Source organism: Rhopalosiphum padi, chromosome 1, assembly GCF_020882245.1.
Source record: "Rhopalosiphum padi isolate XX-2018 chromosome 1, ASM2088224v1, whole genome shotgun sequence".
In the NCBI taxonomy this organism is placed as follows: domain Eukaryota; kingdom Metazoa; phylum Arthropoda; class Insecta; order Hemiptera; family Aphididae; genus Rhopalosiphum; species Rhopalosiphum padi.
Window position 1 is genome coordinate 19,065,561 of NC_083597.1, and position 24,392 is coordinate 19,089,952.

At 25.1% G+C, this 24,392-nt stretch overlaps 2 protein-coding genes across 3 annotated transcripts; one reads left to right on the forward strand and one right to left on the reverse strand.

Annotated features, from left to right (window-relative positions):
- Positions 1-514: 514 nt before the first annotated feature.
- Positions 515-4,926, forward strand: LOC132917021 (zinc finger MYM-type protein 1-like). Its single transcript, XM_060977530.1, has 8 exons — positions 515-1,172; positions 1,693-1,818; positions 1,883-2,008; positions 2,072-2,197; positions 2,261-2,348; positions 2,674-2,823; positions 2,898-2,977; positions 3,050-4,926. Exons 1-8 carry the CDS (start codon positions 1,043-1,045, stop codon positions 4,924-4,926), a joined length of 2,703 nt encoding a protein of 900 aa, XP_060833513.1. The 5' UTR covers positions 515-1,042.
- A 1,484-nt stretch (positions 4,927-6,410) lies between these two features.
- Positions 6,411-23,812, reverse strand: LOC132932305 (probable E3 ubiquitin-protein ligase RNF144A). Of its 2 annotated transcripts, XM_060998616.1 has the most exons (6): positions 23,131-23,366; positions 22,125-22,984; positions 10,887-11,049; positions 8,613-8,932; positions 8,290-8,542; positions 6,411-6,962 (listed from the first exon to the last, which is right to left on the reverse strand). In XM_060998616.1, exons 2-5 carry the CDS (start codon positions 22,827-22,829, stop codon positions 8,294-8,296), a joined length of 1,437 nt encoding a protein of 478 aa, XP_060854599.1. In that variant the 5' UTR covers positions 22,830-22,984; positions 23,131-23,366; the 3' UTR covers positions 6,411-6,962; positions 8,290-8,293. The 2 variants fall into 2 exon arrangements, with proteins under 2 accessions (XP_060854599.1, XP_060854600.1); XM_060998617.1 differs by lacking the exons at positions 6,411-6,962; positions 23,131-23,366 and adding an exon at positions 23,598-23,812.
- Positions 23,813-24,392: the final 580 nt, after the last annotated feature.

Genomic DNA, 24,392 nt, shown 5'->3' on the forward strand with positions numbered 1-24,392 from the left:
ATGGGTAGGTATGTTGTCTCCGTCTTCCACGTCATGTATAACATAGCACAAACTGTTTTTAACGGGATAAAACCACTCAGGCTGTAGTGATAGTACAGTTAAGACTCCAAATTGATATACAATATAGTTGAGAACATTATCTGTGAAATATCGTTTTTATTTTTTTGTTAAAAACTTATAACTTATTGGTACGAACAAAGTTCTTATTGTTTCAAAATAGTAACATTCGATCTTAAACATAACTACATAATACAACATGAAATATAGAGCATAACAGTTTTTAAATTTATATTTAAAAAAAATAGGTACCTCCTACCTGTCTATCAGTGGCGCATTTAAGGGGGGGCAACTGGGGCAAGTGCCCCGGGCGCCAAATTCTAGGGGGCGGGAAAATTTTTATAGTTTACCACTACATATAATTGAAATCTTTCTATTTAATTTGATATAATATTATTATACAAAATACAAATAAAGATTATAAATTAAAAATAGACATTTTAGTTATAACTCATAAGGTCTATGATTATAAACGGTTTTCATACAGGTCTATGAGCGGCACGGGATTGTGACAATCATAGATATAAATATCAATGATTTATTTATATATTATAATATATATCATCTGTGGCGGAAATAACATGTTATTAGCTAATACGAGTTAAAAATAACATAATATCCACATCAAAATATTATTTTCCTTATCGCCGACCGCCGAACGTTATTTTTGTCAATATTAGCTATAGTGACTCGCGTGTTTAATTGTCTTCTGACAGCGTCTTGTGTAATAAGTTAACCATACGGTCATTAGACGCTTAATGTTAATATTTGATTTAATCTTTATTGTTTATTGTTTATAATTCGTTCTACTTTCAAAATTAGTATTCAGTATTCCAGTATACCTTCTATAAATTACTGGAATTTGGTAAGTACAATGTTATAAATTTATAGTTTATATATGGTTCTATGCACTGTACTCGATTGAGTATTATAAATTATATTTATATTACTATATTCTGTAATAGATTATACGCGGATTTTCAATATGGAAGCTAAAAAAAAGCTTAGTGGTTCAGGATATAGAAAGCAAGCAAAAATTAAAAAATTAAAACACGATGCATTAATTAAGAATTGTAGAAAATTAGATAGTATGTTCAAGCCATCGAATAATTCAAGTAAGTTGTTTTTGTTTTTGTTTTTATTGAAGTATAAAAACAAATAACAATTCAGTGTTTCAATTTTCAAATTTCTTATTTTGTATTTAATTATTTAAAGTACCTACCTGTTTTAAAAAAATACCAAACTCGCTTTTTATATTAATATAGGACCATTATATTATACCTAGTATAGACTACCTATCTGATAATTGTCTCTTATAACTATTGACATTTTTAGTGATCAAATTTTTGTATTTATTAACTAGTTGAAGTTATAATTAGTTAATAAAAGCTGGTTTACTTTGAAACTTATATTTTGAATTTTATAATAAATTTGAATAATAATTGAAACTTGATGAATTAGATATGTTAAAGTTAAACCTACCTACAAAAATAAATATAAACCTGAATTATTCAAATGTAAGCAGTTCTGTACAGCATGGCTACAAAAAATGATGGAAATATTGAGACAGAAATTAAATTAAAATTATATTTATTTTATGTTTGAAATTAAATAATTCTTTTTTATGTTTAATAGATACAGATGATAAACTGGAGATGTTAAACCAAGGTACACAAATACAAATGAACCCAGATTATTCAAATGTAAACAGTTCTGAACAGTACAAACCTACAAAAAGTAGTGGTTATATTGAGACAGAAAGTAAAATTAAAAATGTAACTATCTTATATTTGCAATTAAATAATTGTATTTTATTATTTAATAGATACAGATGATGAACTAGATATGTTAAACCAAGATACACAAATACAAATGAACCCAGATTATTCAAATATAAACAGTTCTGAACAGCACAATCCTATGACAAGTAGTGGAAATATTGTGACAGAAAGTAAATAAAAAATGTAATTATTTTATTTTTGCAATTAAATAGTGGTATTTTATTATTTAATAGATACAGATGATAAACTAGAGATGTTAAATCAAGATACACAAATACAAATATACCCAGATTATTCAAATGTAAACAGTTCTGAACAACACAAACTTACAAAAAGTAGTGGTTATATTAAGACAGAAAGTAAATTAAAAATGTAACTATTTTATATTTGCAATTAAATAATTGTATTTTATTATTTAATAGATAGTATTTCTGAGATAAATACTGATATATTGTCATCTAAGAATAATGAAACTGCTGATGTTTTGTTTGAGCCTACTGATATTCCTCGGTAAATTATTTTATGTTAATATTTTAATAATTACTTGTAAGATACCTAAATTATTTACTAATATTTTAATATAAATAAACACTATTCAATACAAATACTATTCTAATATTTATGTGTTTTAATTTGGTAGGTGTATTAAAATAGTTAAAAAGGAATTAAGTGATTAAATGAAAATTACATAATTATTAGTTTTGTTTTAAAATAACCATGTTCAGTGTTTGTAGTGTTTTCATAATTTTTTATATACCAGTCACTTAATTTTAGTATTTATAGATTAAAATAAATCAATTACAATATAATATATAATAGTTGTTATTTTTCATAGATGTGATCCTGCTTTATGGAAAATAAACGAGTTCACTATAGAATATATTTGTATTAATGGATTTTCTCAAGATTTAAATGATTTAAATTTTACCAAATCTAAACGAGCATATACAAAACTTCACAAAAAAACTACCAAAACCTACTATAGGTACAAATTTAAGTTTTAGTAACTAATGATAAGATAATTTTAATAACTTAACCTTATTTTAATTTAATTTTAAGATTTTGCAATAAAAACTATTGGAATACAAGACTAACTAATGGTGATTCAATTAAACGTAATTTCATTGCATACTCAGAAAGTAAGGGTGTAATTTACTGTATCCCATGCTTGTTGTTTGGCAACATAAATTCATCTTCATTTGCTTCAAAAGGATTTTCAAACTGGAAAAGAGCTGAAGAGCTCATATCACAACATGAAAATTCTTTAAAACATCGTTCAAATATTCTAGCAATGAAAAATCGAGGACAAACACATCAAAGAATTGATCAACAAATAATACAACAAATTGAAAATGAACGTATGTATTGGATCAATGTTTTAAAAAGAGTTGTGGCAATTGTTAAAACATTGGCATCAAGAGGTTTAGCATTCAGAGGACATACTTCAAAAATTGGATGTCCACGTAATGGAAATTTTATGATGGCACTTGAGTTATTAGCTGAATTTGACCCTTTTATATCAAACCATATTTCCAAAAATGGTAATCCCGGTAAAGGTCATACTTCATATTTATCATATTATATTTATGAGCAATTTATTTTATTAATGTCTAAAAAAGTAGAAAATACTATTATTCAAGATGTCAATACTTCACGATATTTTTCAATTAGTGTTGATTCAACGCCAGATATTACCCACACTGATCAACTTTCTTTAGTTGTACGATTTGTTGATGAGAGTGGTAATGTATTTGAGCGTTTTTTATGTTTTATGAATAATGTTGGACATAAATCAGAAGATATGGCTGAAGCAGTGATAACAATTCTGAATAAGTACAATTTGAATCTTAACTATTTAAGAGGGCAGTCATATGACAATGCGAGTAACATGTCTGGTAGTTACTCTGGATTACAAGCTAGAATAAAACTGATAAATCCATTGGCCAAGTTTGTTCCCTGCTCGGCTCATTCATTAAATTTAGTGGGACAAAATGCTGCCAGCTGTTGTAATGAAGCTATTCATTTTTTTAACTTTCTTCAAAACTTGTACACATTCTTTTCAGCATCAACTTACCGATGGCAGATTTTAAATTCTTCAATCAAGAGATTATCAGATACAAGGTGGTCTGCAAGAGATGATGCATGTTATTCATTAAATAAAAATTGGTCATCTATTGAAAATGCTTTAATTAAGATTGGAGAAAATGAAAAAGAAAAACCAGCTATTCGATGTGAAGCAAATGGTATACTCAAAATACTTAAATCATTAGAAACATCTTTCTTGTCAATTTTTTGGGGAGACATATTACATAGGTTTAATACAGTTAGCAAAAAACTTCAAAGTGTAAATATTGATTTAAGTGTTGTTGTTGAGCTTTATCAATCATTAATTAATTATGTTGGTGATATTCGTACAGATAAAGATTATGAAAATTTTAAAAGAAATGCTATTGAAAAATGTGGAATTATGAACTTTAGAAATACTGAAAAGCGACAAAAAAAAATTAAAAAATTTAGTGATGACAGTTCAATGGAAAGTATTGTAACTAATTTTAAAATCAATACCTATTTTGTTATTTTAGACCAATTGAAGTCAGAATTGTTGAGAAGAAAAATTGCATATAACAACCTTTTAAAAAATTATTATTTTTTTTTTAAAATTACTAAAATGACAGCTGCAGACATAAGGGTATCTGCTGAGCTGTTAAGAAATGAATATAATACAGATTTGGGAACTTCATTTCCTAATGAATGTATTCATTTTAGCAGCTATTTGAAAACTATTTCTAATCCTCCTCAAAGTATTCAAGATATGTTAGTGTTTATAAGAAAAAATAATTTGAAGGATATTTTCCCTTATATAGATATTGCTTTAAGAATGTTACTATGCACTCCAGTTAGTAACTGCTCAACTGAGAGGTCATTTTCAGCCTTAAAACGAATAAAATCATATTTAAGGTCAAACATAGGCGAAGAAAGGCTCACTGCATTAGCAATCATGAATATAGAATCTGATGTTACTACAGCAATAAGCTACGACGATATTATTCAAGAATTTGCTCAAGACCATGCACGACGAAAATTATAAGTACATTTTTAAATATTGTTTGTTCTAGTATATTAATAATTATTTTAAATATATTTATATTTATTATCTACAAAAATATTAAATGTGTATTTCTTGAGGAGGGGGGGGGCGCTAGTAAAATGTTGCCCCAGGGCACTAAATGTTTAAATGCGCCACTGCTGTCTATACTGATTATTAAAGGGTAGCACTCACTAAATATACTACATTCTACATTAACTGATTAGCAAAAAGTTTACTTTATAGATGTGTATTTAATAAATCTCTTTGTGCAGACAATAACTTTACTATTTTATTGGAAAATTGCATGCATACAGTTTATTTGCATATCAGTTCGTACCAAAGCAGTAATTTCTGATTTTACAACGTCCCGCCTGTAGAATCCAAGACACGAAAAAAAGCAACCCCGCTGACCGATGACATATTTACGCGAGAACGGTCCGGCTGATATATTATCACGCTTCACCACCTAAAGCCTTTTAGATTCTGAGCGATGAATTTGTTGATTTTAAAGTGTTTTTTTTTTTTTAATTTTGGGCTCTGAAATATTGATAAGACATAGGGAAATTTTTTAAGATTTATGTTCATAACAATTTGTTTTTTAAATCAAAAGGTTGTTATTTTTAATTAAAAAAAAAAATTAAGTAAAAAATTATTTAATAGTATCAAGTGCATTTAGTTTTTAATATTAATACTTAACACTTAAACACAAAAAATTAATATCAGAATGTGTTTGTTGTACTTACCTATAATAAATCCTAAGGATAAATAAACAAACCAATGTTATGTTAAGAAAAAACAAAGTCCAGTGACCTATACACTTACAATACATTTTGCTTATTACTCATTGCCTTTTCAGAGGAAAATTGTAAATAAAATCTGCCGCAAATTACAATTGATAAGTAAATGGAACAAAAATTTACCATTGACCCTGATCTTATACCTATATTGATTTGATCGAATTACAGACTAGAGTTTACCTGATTTAAGCGTTGTTAAAAATGAAAAATACAAATTTGGAATCACTTGGATTTCAATGATAAATTTTATAAGTTTAAATAAAAATCACTGCATAGTAATATCCTCTACTCATGTGGTACTTTTAAGAAGACTGTCAATATTGTATCATATAGGAATATTAGGTAATGATTAATAAAATTACCTACATAGGTGATACATAGATATAAAGATTTGTAAAATAACTTATACAAAAACGATAATATTTATGATTTCCAAACTAGTAAAAAGGAATATAAGTAAATCATACATTATAAATTTATAATAAAGATGATAAAACCATCTGCCCATATCCTATTAATTGTAAATAGAAATATAGACATAATTATAAGTAAAATAAGAAGTTGTAAGAATAACATTCAGCACTGTAAGTCTACCTAGGCGATTTGTATAAATAGTAACAGTATATACATTTGTTCTACAGTTAATATTTTTGCGGTATAAGTTATTATTTTATAACAATTTTTAAATTAAATCTAAAAAAATTAACATATATTTTTTAAACAAATATGATATAATATTAATTACATTCTTTTACAAGCACAATATTTTAATAATGCAAATTTAAAGACAGCACTTTTTGTGATCATCACACAGTTGACCGGTATGTGTTTCAATATAATATATTTATTTATACATAAATATATTTTTTTAAATATTATCACAGCGTTAAAACGGAAACAAATTAATCTAAATAATATACATAATTATGTATATAATAACATTAACTAATCACATATATTATAATTAGATCTAACAATTCTATAGAATGTAACATACATATTTTACATACATACAAAAATTAAATTAACTACAATGATCCAATAATTTGGGTAATATTGTTTATTATATTACATTAGAGATCAATATAAAAAACAATTTAATTGGTCGAAACTCATAAGTTAAATTGAAAAAGTAATTAAGATATAGGACGACATTGTAAAAACTAAATATTAGTATAATACAATTTTAAATATTTCTGATCACTGGCATTAACAATGGAATGAAATTTAAGTTTTCTTCTAGAAAAAAAAAATACATAAACTTATGATTTATTAATATTAATTTACTCAATTAATTAAGATAACAATGATAGTAATTTTTTTTTTATAAATATATATATATATATAATAGTAATCAATTGTTGTCAACATAATAATATTTTAAGCTACTAGATAATAGAATATTTCAATTTATTTTTTCGATAATCATTTAAGTATAGACGTTAAGGTATTCAATAAGAAATATTAATTATTGATCATAATACAAAAAAAAATAAATTAAATTTCGACCAAAAACTGAATAAATGCAAACAAATAATATTTTGACAAATGTTTTGTTTGTTCTTTTAAAATTGTCCAATTTTATCATAAATGTTTTAAATATTTATTTATATAATTTACATTTGTATATATTAGCTATAATTAAAAAAACAATATCTTGCAATAATTAGGTTTATTAATTTTGTATTGTCTTCATCACTAGTTAATAACTATTATTATATTTAAAAAATATCTAAATTTTAACAACATCATTTTTTTAATAACAAATTAGTGGTTTTTATTACCTTATTTAAACATGTTTTCAATAAAGCTAATATTAATGATTTATAAATGTGATTTTTTCTAAATAAGATATTAATTTATAAAAATCAATTATGAATTAATAAAACGTCTAATCCATTTTATTAAGTATCAACTATCTATAAAATAATTTTCAAAAAAAGTAATTAAAAATATCGATTTTTATTTTGTCATTAAATTAAAATACAACCTACAATTCGCTATTGGAAATTTATAAACTAAATAATTGAAATTATTTTAGATAGTTTTCATTGATTATAATATATTATAAAATGTTAAATACTATACTTTAGAAAACACAAACTGTGCCAATTGAAAATAGGAAAGTAAAGATATATTAAAATTTTTATAAGAGAAATTAAACATTTTTTTCTTATCACTGTCAATCAATATGAATGTAAAATTTTAAGGTTAATAATATATGTATATATAATTGAATTGTATTATTTTTATATTTAGAAATCATGTATAGATATTTAATTTTTAGGTTTTACACAATTAAGAAAGTGAAAAGACATATAAAAATACTTAATATTTTTTAATAATATATTATTATTTATTAGTCATACTATTAAGGTGAATGAATTTGTCTGTATTATAAAATAGATAATAAAGATATTAATACAATTAATACATTACACTGTAAATAAACTTGATGACTAGGTGGCATATTGTTAATGAACAATTATTGCATGATTATTGATTAATCAATCCATAACATTTAATACAAAAACAAAATTCATTTATTTGATGATGTATACTTAACTGAATCAATTTGGTTCATCCATTATATCATCATCAGGGTCATCTAATTTTGATCCACTAGTGCATACTCGACATTTACAACAAACTATACACGGAGCAGCTAGTAATAACAAAGGACTAGCAACAAGTAGCAGTATACCGAAGCCCGCAAATATACCAATCACTTGGGTACGATGCCATATCACGGAAGCTCTTGAATGACCCAATTTATTTTTACATGGGCCTTTGTCATAATGTCTTAAAAGGAAATCATCCTGAAATATAAAAGTGTAATAAATGAATTGTTGAAAAAAAATTTGTTAATATGAATATTATTAAACTTACATCTAAAGAAGCAAGACAATACCAACAAAAGACATGTTTACATCTTTTACATAACATTTGAGCACAGCCTTCATCCTTTTCAATGGGTACACTACACATGGGACAACATTTAATTAAATCTGAATCAAATGTTGGCATGTCATGTGTAGTTGGAGGAGGGCATGGTTTTCCAGGATGCCATGTTGCTCGACATCCAGAACAAAATTCGGTTTGACAGGTAGGACATATTACACTATGTGGTCGTGAACGATCACCTACATTGCAAACAGTTTCACATCCTGGTTTTGGACACCACATTCGACTTTTATCCAATTCCACTTCTGTCAATAACAAAAAAATAATAATAATTAAAATTAAAAATAGGATTTTGATAAAATAAAAATAAAACATTTTAATTATTTAATTATCAAATTACTGATAAAAATACTAATTTTAAATAGACCCATTTTATTATTATAAATAAACTAGGAAAAATATTTAAACAAAATTGAAATTTTATTTTATTCAAATAAATATAATTATGAAATTAAAAAAGTTATAATAAATGTAACTCAACTCATTAGTCATTAGTTCATTACTAAAGTAATGATTTTCAGAAATTTTAATTAAAATAAAGTTATAAACATTTTTATTTAATAAAATAATAATTAAATAGGAATATTATTTTATTTTATTTTGTAATAAATAAAGGATAGGCATATACTGTGATTAAAAAATTATTACAATATTATTCAATTCATAGAGTAAACATAGGGCCTATTCTTACCAATCACTAATCAATAAAGCTTACTTTGGAAAATTTATTCCTCTGTTTATTAGTTTTTAAATGTATATTGATATAAAGTATAAATAATTATAAGTCTTTATTTATTTAGCACGAAAAACAATAGTATGTATTATTCACATTAAAAAAATGTGTATACAGTAGAATCTGCTTATTTGGGACACCATATAAAGGGGTCACCGCTTAATAGGGATAGATTGGCATAGTCCAGAACAAATGTATTGGTTTATTAGTTATTTGGTTAATCGGGACAGTCAGATATGGGGACAAATAGGTCATCGCCAATGTGTCCCAATTAAGCGAATTCTACTATATAGTGTTTCCCATCTTATATGTACTACAAACCACTAAATATTTCAGACCAATTATCTTAGTTTGAAATACGGTTCACACTATATAAATGCTATACTATCTTAGTATTATAATAAAAGGTTTTAAATAAAAAGATTTTTATCTGAGGTTTAAAGTAAAAAATAGAGACCAAGTATGATTTTAAAGAAAAAATAAATAAAATTGGATAGTGATCAATCTGATTGGATTCAAATGAACTGATCACTTGCAGACATTATTTAAATGTAACAACTAATAAATAATAATACTATATTAAAAATAATTTCTTATATTATTATTCTTAAATTTTTATGAAAAATCTATCAACCAAGTAATTACGTCCAAGGTCTGTAAAATATTATCACAATGTAAACCAAACAAAAAGTAATTAATTATAGTATTTCCACCTGATCGATCATTAAAATTATGACTTTATTATCTAAATTCACTATTTAAATTTGTTTGCTAATGTAATCTAGTACATAAAAAAATAACATAGAATGGAATACCCACTTGTAATTGGTTATGCCATTGATTTTATAATATACTAAATTATAATGGTTATACATAACATTGATTACTTTGATATTATTTTTTTTTTGAGAATTTTTAAAATTTAAAATGATATAACATAAAAGTAATTTTAAATATAAAAATATAACTGATTCAAAATTACTATTTACTACCTATACTAGTGGTGCCCAACCCGCGGCCCGCGAAGGTATTCTGTGTGGCCCGTCACAAATTTATAAATCAGTTTTTTTTCATTTGTTGATATACTGATCATTGTACTTTTATACTTGGTGGCCCTCTCTGAGATGATGTAAAAAATAAAATTATATAAATTTTATAACATTCATATACCTACTCCTATCTATATATACTTTTTTTAAGTATGATTTTATAATAAACTGCCCTAAATATGTAAAAACTTAGTTTATATTAATTATTATGAACTGTGATCGCCCAAAATTATCTACTTATGATATTTAGACTGTGTAAATATTGAATACATTAGTTATATATACAATGTATCATGTAAGTCATATTAATAAGAAATATTTGAAACATCATTATACCTAATAGAAACTGTTTTCATTTAATTCAAAATATTGTTTAACATTCTTATATTTTATAAATTTGAAATGTTTTTGATTTACCCTTATTAAGTCTGTATCTTTGATGTTTTTCAATTTCATCAATGCTGACCAATGCTTCTATTTCTTCTAACTGGATTATGCCTTGTTTTGGACATTGAGCATCTGGACAAGATATATTATATGCACCTTGGTTGATTTCAAAATCTACGTATGCTTTCACACACTATAAACAAACAGAATGAATAATTAATAATTGTTATTTTTTATTTTTCATGTATTCTATAAAAGCTAGAATATTAGCTATATTATAAAAAGCTTATAAAAGGTTTTAAAATTAAATTATTAAATTACAATAATACTTTTTTTATATTTTTGTAACAATTAAGTTTGATCTCTGGATAATATATAGTTTAATTAAATTCAAGGTTAAAGAAATATAACACTGAAACCTGTTTTATATTCCTAATAAAAATATGGAAATTACAATAAACACAACTGAGCTGAATTTACATTATACACAAAGAAATATTTTTTGTTAATAAAATACTGTCAAGTAAACTAAATAAACAAATATAATAATAAACAAGTGTAGTATAACTTGAAGTGATTCATTTAAATATTTAGTGTTAAACTAATTTATAATCTTAATTCTAAGTTAATACTATTTGTTCCTAATTTAACTCTCTTAAGAGTACTTTGCTTATTACCTAATTAAAATCATTTTATCAATAGTTATGGACTATGCCTATCCACGATATCATACTCTAGCCCTAGCGCAAAATACGTTCAACCGATGACGTAAAAAACGGACTTTAAGGGTTTTCGAGTGTAATAAATTAATAATAATAATAATGAAAAATATTAGGTATTCCTAATATTATACATATATGTATATATATAAAGAACGAGGTAACGTGGCGGGTGTAGCTAGATCTGGTTGTCACAAATAACTAATAATTGGACACCCAAACTCAGCTTTCAACTTAACATTTCTTGCATTATAAAAATTAAAAACCAACCAGACGTGTACCAGAATGCTGTTTCCAATACACCACAGTAGAATGTTTAATTTTTATCGAAGATAATTAATAAACTAGAGTATATAGCTGTAATAGTACCGGCAAAGCGCATATTTCGTTCATAAAATAATTGGTTGAAAGCAAATTGTATGATAACCAAAGTTATTTTAATAGTTTTATTCGTTAGCAGCACTTTTCTATTTTTAATTAAATAATATACAGTATACACTATTAACATAATTATGTCCGAAAATTAAAATTCAATTTTACAAATAGTTAGGTAGTAGATTGAATCAGTCTGAGCAACGCAATCCTTGAGCCATGAGTACCTACATAAAATACTAGTCCGAATCAACTTTAAAAATCGTTTACATGACACATCGGCACATAATGTATTTTTTAATATTATCCCAGTTCTAACAGACTTTGGTTGGATTAAAAATGTAAATCAAATCATTTTATACTAGCTAATTTAGCTATTGTTTATTCATTTATAAAAATACTTTGGTATTTTATTTTCAAAAATTGTAAAAATAAACTGTACATTCTGGGTATTTTTAAACAGTTCACGAAAAACTTGATACATATCAAATATTGTCTTAGGCAATATTCTTTCTTTTATTTAATACATATTACATAATATACTTCACAATATCAGATATAAGTACACAATTAATGACGATACTAATGTATGAAATAAAATGCCCCGATAATCGATATAGACTATAGAGGATCGGCATTGGTAAAGCGTGTGATCTACTGGGACCACCGTGACCTACTATTAATAGGTAACATATAATATAATATGCCTTTTGAAATCATACTCCAGTCTAAATGATATTTGCTATAATCATTTAACTGTCAATCATTCTAAAATTTTCGTGAATCCCGTAAATGGGGATAACACGCAAACAATAGAATGTGTATAGTCAATATTAAAATTTAAAATATTAAGAAAAATGCATAAGACTAATGAAAATCTATTATCACGCCATTTAATTGAATGTTGGTACCGCTCGGCGCTCAATAAAGAATTGGAATAATTTATTTATACTTTTTTTGTAAGATATAAAAAAAGTTTATGTTTCATAAAATGTAATATTGTAACAATTATCATATTTTTAACATAATTTATATACTTTGACTAATACTAATTGTTTTGTAGACACAAAAAACTTTAATGTATTAAATATAGTTATTTTTTAATTTAATTACATTATTATTACATAATATTACATATTTATTTATAATTTTTATTTAACTAGTTATCTACTGTTTTCTCGGCAGGAGCACACACTAAACCTCTAAATGCCCAGTAGATTACAGGCTTTACCCATGCCAGAGGATCTTACGATATATTGTAACCTCGTATAAATTTAAATGATACGCACATAGTTTTTCAAATGGAATACCTACAGACAGACAGGATAGAATATTAAAGACATTAAATTTGATTTCAAAGGAACATGTTAAACAATGACTTCATTACTTTTGTTCACTAGATTTATATTATTATATCATATAATTCAGAAAACCATTCTAAACAAAACTCGGTCTATTACACTGAATCCCACTTTATTGATAATCGATTGTGTAAATGGTATTGAATTGTGCCCTAGGAATTATATATACTTGTACTAGTTGTACTAACTAAAAATTGTGTGAAAGATTCAAGTAAAATTGAACTTGAATAAAAAAAATAGCGAATATTTTGTTACTCAAAACATGACAAAATTATAGACTTATTGTACTCTCTCGTTAACATATTACTTATAAGTTGTATCTATATAGTATACATATAATAATAAGCAATAAACACAAAGAGTCAACAAATTCAATAGGACGTCACGAGGGTATCTAAAACCAAATCATAAAACGTTAAAATACGATATAATACGTAGATTTACAAAACATTTTACAACCGAGCAAAACATTTAAGTACCTAGGTACTGTTAAACCAAAAAAAATCTGTGAAAAGCATTTACAATGTGCCATATAGCATTATTAATTATTATTATATCATATTATTTTTATTTTTCATACATATTTTAAAGTCAATAGCAATTTAAACAAATTTAATTAAGTTTAATAAACATATGAATTAATAATTTATCCTTAGACATTGAAAATATTGTCGTATTATTAATAAAGTCGTATAAATTAATAAAGCACTTTGGTATCAAAAAGTTATAGAACGGCAATTGTGTACATTTTTTAAAGATTTCTAAAAGAAGTAAATCAAGCTGTACTCAGAATAGTTTTTCAAATGCGTTATGGTTATCTACAGCTTTAAAAATTGAAATAATAACAGAGTATTATACCCTGTGTAAACGAAACGAAACGTATGATGACAAACAATTGTAAATATGTCTTATTCGGATTTATTTAGTTTTATCATTATTAATTATTGCATATTATTTAAATTTAACTATTTATTTCTTGTTGGCCTCTAACATAAGTCGATTTATTATATATAAATACATAATATACATAGCTATTTATTAATCACGTTTACTTTTAGTAGCTACAAATTATGTATTTAATTATTAATATATAACCTTTATCGTAGGTAGTTCTTTTTTATAGGTGTGTACAATCAACGTTTCGATTAAATCGCTATTAAATTTATTTAATTGAACAAAAAACGGTTCAACCGGTAAATTCCACTTTTAAAGTTTTCAATAATTTATCGTAATTCTTTTAACAGAATTTAAATAGTACTTTTTCAAAAATATTAATTGGTCCAAAACTCAATTTTTGTAGAAAACTATGATAGTTAGCAACTAAGAATAACTCAGTCTACTCGAAATAATAATTAGCAAAAATATATTATAAATGCCCCAGTCTACTGAGAATTTTAACTAGATATGAACATTAATTGTATAATATTAATTTTAATTATTTTCGATCAAATTATTATTTACTACCACAAACGATAAATAAAACATATATATATTAACTTTTGACAAATATTATATAAATAGGTATATATTTATATTTATATACTTATAATTTATAAGCATCTATTACGAAAAACATTAGAGGATGTGCTTGTATTCAGATTGAAATCAAGGAAACTACCATATTTGGATATTTATACTAAAAGAAAAAAATTATGAAAACAGGATTTAATAGTTTGTAGAATGGCGTAATGAATAGATCAACTGTTCTATAGTAAACAAAAATCTAGTAGTGGACTTCAACAAAGTAGTTGAAGAAACGGAACAGAACCTAGGCAAGAGTAGTCTGTATTAAATCAACTTCAGCTCGTCCATGGTCATTAAGGATACATATGATGTACAAAGATAGTCCAACGTGTGACTGTGGAAACGAAGGACAAATCATAAATAATAATAAAATGGAATGCTAGGCGACGGAAATGAGTAGATTATTTATGTAATAACAAAAAAGATAATCGATAGATCAAGAATTTATAAATGTGCTTTTAAAGTTGTAATTTAATAACTCATTTGTAATATTACTTTACTATTATTACTAATTATTGATACATATAATATGTATAAGTGATCTATTGTTAATATTGCATCGATCATAATTTGTCTATTTATCTTAGAATTTTTAATTGTTGAACTTGAAAATTTGACAATTTTTATAATTCATAGCAAAGTATAATAAAGTATACATATATTAAATATACCTAATATATAAAATAAAAAAATAATTGGCTTATTCAATTAAATTTTAAATAACAGTTATTATATTAATATATAGGTATACAATAAACATAATATTATACGATAAAAATCTATGGGTTATTCGTGATTCTGAGTCACTCGTAGGAGGTACATATTAGTAGTAGTTTAATCATGTGTATCTCTTAATATACGTTTATATTGTTAAATATCTACTTAATATTTGAAAATTGTATATTACGATAGTCATATTTTTAAAGTTTAAAATTAGTAAACAACTAGCAGTTTTAAGTACTGCTAATATCTTATAGTTGGATATATTGTTAAATATACTGATTAAACGTAAGGTAAACGGGCAATGTATAAATTATGGAATACAACCCAAAAATTGAACGATGCACAACTGTTTACAAAATAGGTCAAAATGAACAATAGTGATGCGCAAATGGTTTATGATCTAATAATCTATTTATTAACATAATTGATTTATTTCATTATTTATACGACTGCAATAATTACAGTTGATTTATTTTTAAGCTATACGAATAAATAAAATAATAAAGAACAGGTAAAAGTAAAATTACTATATTTAGAAAACCCTTGCAATGAAAAATTTAGACTGTGGCTCTATAATAATATTTTAACATAATATAATTTGTAAAATATTGTGGAATTTAGCTAAAACATTATCATATCAAGTGACAAAAATTATTTAATTGTGTTACTAAGTCTTCCAAGTAGGTGAAAACTATAAGTTCATTAAAAGTTCAATATCTATATCTATTTTCTATGTTAATTTACCACAAAAGTTTACAAACCAAAATTCAAAAATGTGGTTCTTGCCGACTTCAACAATAATAAATTAGTCTATTTCATATAAACTTTTAAACTATTCACTATTCTGAATCAATGATTCTCAAAAATTAAATTTGTTTAAATTATTGTATTTGATATATAAGGGTATAATATAATATATACTATTAAACAATGCACGTTTGTACAATGATTGCAATGTTCAAATAAATTGATGGTCGTGAATATATTAATATATAATATATATTATAGTTATAACAAAAATAATAAAAACCTATTTTATTTATAAATAGTATGCTGTATATTTCCCAAATTTGTATTACCCATTTCTGTAGTCCCTTTGAAAACGAATTAAAAATTAAAGAACAATGTTTATAAAATTACAACTAGATAAAACACCTAGTTGAAGCTTTTGAAGCCCATGCTTACTAAAAAAAATAATAACAAAACAAATTATTGTAAAACCAATATATGTTAATCGCTTTGTATTTAAAACATAATAAATGGTATTAGAGTATCGTTTTAAATTTTGTTTAAAAATAAACATATAAACATATTTAAACAATTTAAATATATTTTCGAAATCTATCAAGATTTTTTTATTTTAACTTTATTGTATTATAACCTAACTATAAGCAGCAATTAAGTTTTAAATTTGGGAGCTGTATTTTTTTTTGTGCAAACTCGTAGGGATTATTCCATGCCCATTTTTTAAAAAATGTATTCTAAAAAACCAAACATGTTTTTAACATATAATTTATTAAACGATTAATGTAATAAAATAATTCTAGTCTGTATACTAATATTATTATAATATATCATAATCTACGTACAGTTTCCGATTTTAAATGGAATACTTCATTATTACTATAATTTATGTATTCAGAATCTTAGCGATAATTTATATTTTGTAAACAAAATCGTAACATAAATGAAAAAATGTACTAACATTATTTATACACATGATTAGGTAATAATTAGACTTATGAATTTAATGGATTAAAATATTGTAAATGAAAAATATTAATTCAGTAAAACGTACACTACGAGTTCAAAAAAAAAATTATGATACAAAAATGAAATATCTAAATAAATAAATTTAATTATTAGAAAAAATATCGAAAAAATTAACTTAAAATTCCAAAAAAATACTTAATAAATAAAAAATTTTTAAAATCCCTTGAATTCTATCCCTCTGTTAAAGCTATATTTTATAATAAGCTAAAATAAATAAATTAAATTTTCTACAAATTTACAGCCCTATATAGTAATAAAATAATATACCTAACCATAATATTTTCATCAAGACATCATGCGTGTTATTTACTTTATTTTTATAGAAGATATTCTTTGTCTAAAAACAAATCCGAATGATATAAAGTGGACTCAAGAACATAAGTTTATAATATTATTTGCAATGTACAAAATAAATTAAGACGCACTAAATGTAGGTGTTAGTTTCCTCTTATAAGTATATTATCTGACTTTATAGTGGAGTAATTACTATACAGTATACTTAATTAAAATGGGACATATTTAATGAATCACCTTATATTATATTAGTTTTAATCGTATCACAGTTAATTCCACGATGATAAACTAACAAATTCAAATTACTAATAAACGAAAAAAAATACAATAAATAGTATTTATATAACGATTTTATAAAAAAAAAATATTGTAAAATATAAATTACGAAAAACGTCGTTAAACCTTATTAATAATTAATCCTTGTTGTAAGAAATATAAAATTATATGAATGCTCAAAAAAATACTTTTGTCTACCTACCTAACGAGTTACACTATAAAATATTGTTTACAAAAATTCGTTTGCGAGACCCACACTTAAATAATTAGTTTAAGGCACAAAAAACACTATGATGAATCATAAGAAATGTTTTGAGTAACTTAAAATTTAACTACACGCCATGTCGCATGCGACACACCAATGTCCAGTAATAGTAAAGGCCAATAGTTTTCTATCATTTCACCGTCACACTGCTTTGGTGTGCCTTCTGCCTAGCTGAAACATTATTCTATTGTTCTATATAACACGATAGGCAGCCAGGCAGGTATACTTATTACATATTATACAATATAATAATATATTTCATGTTGAAGTACCTACCTAAGTAAATAGCAATTAGTAATTAACTTTACGTCTTTATATTCTAGTAATAGCCAATAAGTACGTTCCATATTATATTGTTTTAAAATTTAATATGTTATTAACTATACAGAAAATAAATTTAAATATTCAATACTTGTTTTAAAATAATAGTGATGTCTTAAATAATTTAAATTAAATATTAATAGTCCAAAATCGTTATATACGTATGAATTATAATTATAAATTATAACGCATATCTTATGGATAAAAATGAATGTACTTATTAAATTTTTTTAATTTTTTTTTATCTGGAAATGAGAATATAAAAATACAATATTTTAAATCCACAAGTATAAATACTTAAGTTAAGACTGGTTTTACAGAAAAATTGGCTATAAATTACAGTATGAATATTTTTATTAAACAGTATTAAATTAATACAATATTACTATACTATATCAATACTAAATAACGTCATAAACATAAAGTTACATTAATGGAGATCCCATAAATTGCCTCCTCAATATTTGAAGTGTTTGTCAAGATTTAATTATATACAGAGTACCTAGTTCACAAAAAATGCTCGTTTATTTATTCGTAAATATCCGAAAAAATTAGAAGCATTAGATAAACTACATAAATATATTTTCTGCGCAGTATTAAGCAAAGACATCACGATATGACATAAGGGTGTCTTGTAATTTCATAGCAAAGGGGTTGATATCAAGCAGTGAGCCAATTGCCAAATAATAAATTTAGTATTCAAATTTCTGAGCGATCAAATTAAATACGCCATTTTCGGAATGACGCGTATAAACATAAGCGTGTTGCGTGTAAGCCAGCTGAAACGTAAGAGCATATTATACGAGTAGTTATGAAACGAGCCTACGCCATATATTATACATATATAATATAGGGGTGTCCTTGCCGGGAGATAAAGGCATGAAGCTGTCAAACTTCTCATACTTAGGTTTAAATTTTTTTAAAGTTGCAACGATATTAATGTTTTTAAATTAACGGAACGGTATGAAATATTCATTTTACTATAATATGATACTATTGAGTGTATTAGAATTATTTGGGGGAACTTTTGTATGTAGATACACTAACATTTGGATTCTAAAATACCGTCTGTAGGGCCTCTAGTTGGCTCAAGTACTTGGCTCCAATTAATTTTAATCGGGCCTAGGACCGGTATTATAAAATTTCCTTGGCAAAGGCTGTTATTCTGAGTTTCAATACATAGATGGGTGATAGAAAGTAAAGTAATAAAGATAGCAGAATAAATCTATAAATTGTAATACAAGATCTAACATAAGAAAACCAGTAGAGGTCCAACCACTGCGGCAACGCATATCGAACTGGTAAATAGAAGTAGAAGTATTTATTTTTAATTGTAATTATTAATGATTTCATCGGAATTTTATTCGAAACCCTCGTACCTACGTACATGAAAAACATTTCTGATACTTATATAATATATAATATAAATAGTAATAATACAAACCTATAAAGTTTATTTTATTTTATTAAAATTCTAAAAATATAAAAATAGTAAAACTATTACCAAATGACAAATTGAGTAAGCTAAGATATTCTTAAATTAAAATAATTATAGGTATATTTCAATACAATATAGGTTTCTAAAATGTATATTATGTATATTGTATATATACTACCTTTCTAAAAAAATGAATGATAAATTTGTCATATTATACTGATAAGATCAAAAATGTTATGTTATTTTAAACGACTTTATTATCATAAATATAAAATAGATATTAGGTAATAATTATATCAGTCATAATTGTTTAAAGATTTAATATAAATCATAATCATTAATATTTTTGGGGCCAGAATAATACAATAATGTTATCTTATTAATAATATTAAGCGGAAAAAACATGTTTGGTTTTTATTTAAAAGATAAAGATCTTAAATCCTTATCAAATTTGGAAATTTTTTGAAGTTATGTTAATTTTATTTAAATTAATATTTAAATAACTTCTGTTATTATTTAATTTAGTATAAGTTTTTAAATAATTTGTTAATCTATAAAATGAGATAAATACTTTTTAGGAATGTAATAAAATGAATTGTAATTCTATAGTAAGTTAAAAATAACTGTAATATTCCTTGATTAAGCTACAATAATCAAAATTATGTAGCATGATAGCATTAGATAACCAATTGTAATTTAAGTTTTCATAATTAAAGATAATTTGATCAGTATCATTTTATTACAATTTAAGCTTCTGAGTAAAATACTTTAGGTAATGTGACTTCAATAAAATATATGAAAAATAATCATTGTAAAGGTAATGAAAAATGGTTATAATGATAAAATGGCCTATGAATAGTTGGAAATATATAATTATTATAACATTTTTTCAGGATATATGTAGGTACTAAATAAATAAATATTAAATTAAAAATATGTACCCACAACTAGTACAATAATTATATAAATTAGGTAGTATATAGTATTATAACATAATTAAATTAAAGTTTAACTAGCTGTTTGATGTAGCCAGAATATACGAAAGCAAAAAATATAAGATTAGCTATATCTTAACTCTTAAGAGAATTCAATAAAATATTTTTAAAAATTAAACAACCTTTGTTCATAGAAACAACAAATAATAAACAATATAGTGTTTTATCAAGTTAGATAATCTTCATTTTTTTATATTACACTAATTTAATTTAAATTCTGATTTTTGGAATGTATAAATGTACTTAAATTTTTAGATACACTTAAAGAGTAACCAGTGGTGGATTTAAAATTCAGTTTTTCAAACGATTACCCAGTTTTTTACTGTAAATTATACTGGAGATAATTTATTTTTTAATTTTGATATAGCTATTTTAATATTCAAACGAGGGATTTTTCAATTATTAAAATGTTTGTACCAAGCCACCAAGGATAAAATTCTTAAAATGGTTTTACAAAAATATAAAACAGAAGCAATATTGGATCTAGTGTATGTTATACTTTTACTATTTTAACAAATTATAAATGTTCATACTTATGAATTAGTAAAATTATCAAGTCAAAATAGCCTTCATATATTGCAAATCCATAATCATTAACCTCTTATCCTTAGTACACAAAGTTAAATAACTCAAAAATGACTTATTTGAATTTTGATTTTTGATACATTAAAATTTTCCAAAGTTATATCCATTAAATAATTTACAACAGCAAAGAAGGCTTCTCATTTGAAAAACAGAAGTTTGTATCTTCATAGAATACAACTTATGTATTGCTAAAGTCTCATGTTTAAAAATATGGTCTTGAAGTATATTTTATGATTCAAAGAATCAATTTTGAATAATTGCCATTATTTAAGAATAAAAAAGAGTGAACATACAAATTATCAATGACTAGGTATCTAAACACAGTGGCTAACCTAATCTAAGAATAGTGTATACAATTATTTCTACATTTGAAAAGTTGATTAAATTGATATTAATACCTATTTAATTTCAAAAATGTGATGAACTTATCATAATTTATGAAATATATTTAAAATATGCAAGCACTTTAATACAACTCATAATAGGTAATATAAAATCATTAAGATTAATTCAATTTATTTAATAAATAATAATTATTAGTAAAATAATTTTATATTTTTAAAATTAAGCAATTTCACGGCTTAGAAAATGATTAGTATAATTAATATAAAAAGTAACTCACTTCAATACAATAGGAGCAGCCACATTGTTGAAGTGTCCAAGAATTTTTTACAGGAACTTCATTTAAACATACTTTACAAAGTACAATAGGTTGATCTCTATGTGTTACAAAACTTGATGTTGATCCTAATGAATATCTAGATGAAGATGCAGCCAAAGACAAAACACTACTACATCTTGAACATACAGCAGTATCTCGTAATCGATTTATTGGTTTGATTCCAGCAGGCCGATTTAGAACTACATTAGATAATGTTACCATAGTATTATATTTACGGATTGGTTCATCATTCCGTACACATTCTAAATGTGACCAACTTTCTGCTGAACCAGGTTGATTTAATGATGAAGATGAGGATGACTTGCCCCTGGCCAAAGTGACCAGGGACCGTAAACTGGGCATTAATAAATCTATTTTACTTTTGCTCCATTTTCGTAGTTTTCTGGCAGCATCTTCATCATCAATTGATGATTCATTATTCAGAAGCACTTCTTCTTCTCTTTCCCAACTACGTCTATTTTTTTTTGGTAAATCAACATCACTTTTAGACGGTTTCTCTTCCAAACCATTTTGGCCTGAGAGCACAGTGATACGGTGAGACTTAGGGCGCCGGAACGGATCACGTTCTAATATTATTTCGTGACCATCTTCATCGTCATCCCGCAACGAGTGAGTACGTTCATAAGTAACAGCGGTCTTCTTCATATCGCCGGTCGACGTGACCGCCAATCCGTCGACCGATCAGTTTGGGCTGATGGATGATTGTTTGTCATTTTCCGTGAACAATAAATTCGACTACATCTCTTAACACTTGGGTGAAAAATATTGTGTACCTAGTGTTGTTCAACTTTAACCTTCATCTAGAAAACAACACAAAACACTAACTAAGTAGTAATTCAGGAAGTATTTAAATCGATTATTAATAAATTGTTACAATTAAATATAGCGACTGTCGTTTTAAATGTTTTAATCATTATTGTATTTTTTTTTTGTTTTATTTCGTTACCTGATAGTGTTGAATTTCGTGACCCCCTTTACTTTGAAAACAAGTTTACTAACGTCTCAACCTATTATTTGGGTTACGACTTTAATAGTAGGTCATTTAGTCATTATTTTATGAACGATCGATAACGTGATATTGAAAATTCTTGTCCACAAAATACACAATAGAACTGGTGATAAATTTTTACAAAACGAGAACATTTTTATTGTTTTTATCAGATGAATACGACCAATCAGCCGATTTGACAGATGGCCACACAGACATGCACGCCAATATACGAAAATAAACCGGTGACAGGTTGACAAACATCGAGCGCGTTGTTTTTTAAAATATTATTATATATATACTATTTACAAAATAATAACAATGTAGGTACAATAATATTATAATATTACGATGTACCTGTTCACTAAACAGTATTGAATCTTACTAGCAAAAATAGTATTTACCATTATTTACCACCTACTCACCGATGTTATCGAAAGACACAAATACGCTCTATACAAATATTCCGATGCGGCTGCCGTGAATGCATTTATAACATCCGCGCGAGCGTGTTTTAATTTACTGGACGTCCTCAAATAATTATAATTACATTTTTTACCAAACTATACGAAAAGCGTTAATTTAATTCGTTGTAACGCTACTGTACATATACAACACGCTGGCCACACGCAAACTAACAAGACTCTATGGATAATGGATTATACCGAACTGCATCTGGCCATGAAATAATATTAACGTTCAGTGAATACAGGTTTTTTTTTTGTTCACTCGCTGCGCATTTCTTACAGACCGATACCTACTCCTATGCCGAAACATTTCGTTTCGTATAATAAAATATCCATAACCATAAACCGTATATATAAGTAATTTTTCCGCCGGTCAAGCCATGCAATTAGGTTTTAGGTTTGATTTGCCGTTGTTGGATTAACAAACGTGTTTTCTTCATCGGAGGGACATGCCAAGTGCTAGGGACAACTTACTTAAGGACCTCAGTGTATGTGTGTGGACTGAAATATATCATTTAACCTTTAACCCTTAATAAAATCTGTCAAAATTATGAAAAATAATTTTTTTATAGTCATTCGAGTTATCGTCTGTCAACGCGTTTAACCATTTAAATATTTTAGGTAATGAAATCCAAATATTAACGTTTAATCACATGTTTAATTTACGACAAAACTAAACATTTGATTTAAAATTTATCATGATTACAAAATAAAAATACAACTAAATATTTATTATATTTTGTTTTCATTCGT

Coding starts and splice junctions, on each gene's coding strand:
- LOC132917021 (XM_060977530.1), top strand. CDS start 1,043: ATGGAAGCTAAAAAAAAGCTTAGTGGTTCAGGATATAGAAAGCAAGCA. Junction 2,009..2,071: donor TGGAAATATTGTGACAGAAA/GTAAATAAAAAA, acceptor ATTATTTAATAG/ATACAGATGATAAACTAGAG. Junction 2,824..2,897: donor ACTACCAAAACCTACTATAG/GTACAAATTTAA, acceptor TTTAATTTTAAG/ATTTTGCAATAAAAACTATT.
- LOC132932305 (XM_060998616.1), bottom strand. CDS start 22,829: ATGAAGAAGACCGCTGTTACTTATGAACGTACTCACTCGTTGCGGGAT. Junction 8,933..10,886: donor AAGATACAGACTTAATAAGG/GTAAATCAAAAA, acceptor TGTTATTGACAG/AAGTGGAATTGGATAAAAGT. Junction 8,543..8,612: donor ATTGTCTTGCTTCTTTAGAT/GTAAGTTTAATA, acceptor TTTATATTTCAG/GATGATTTCCTTTTAAGACA.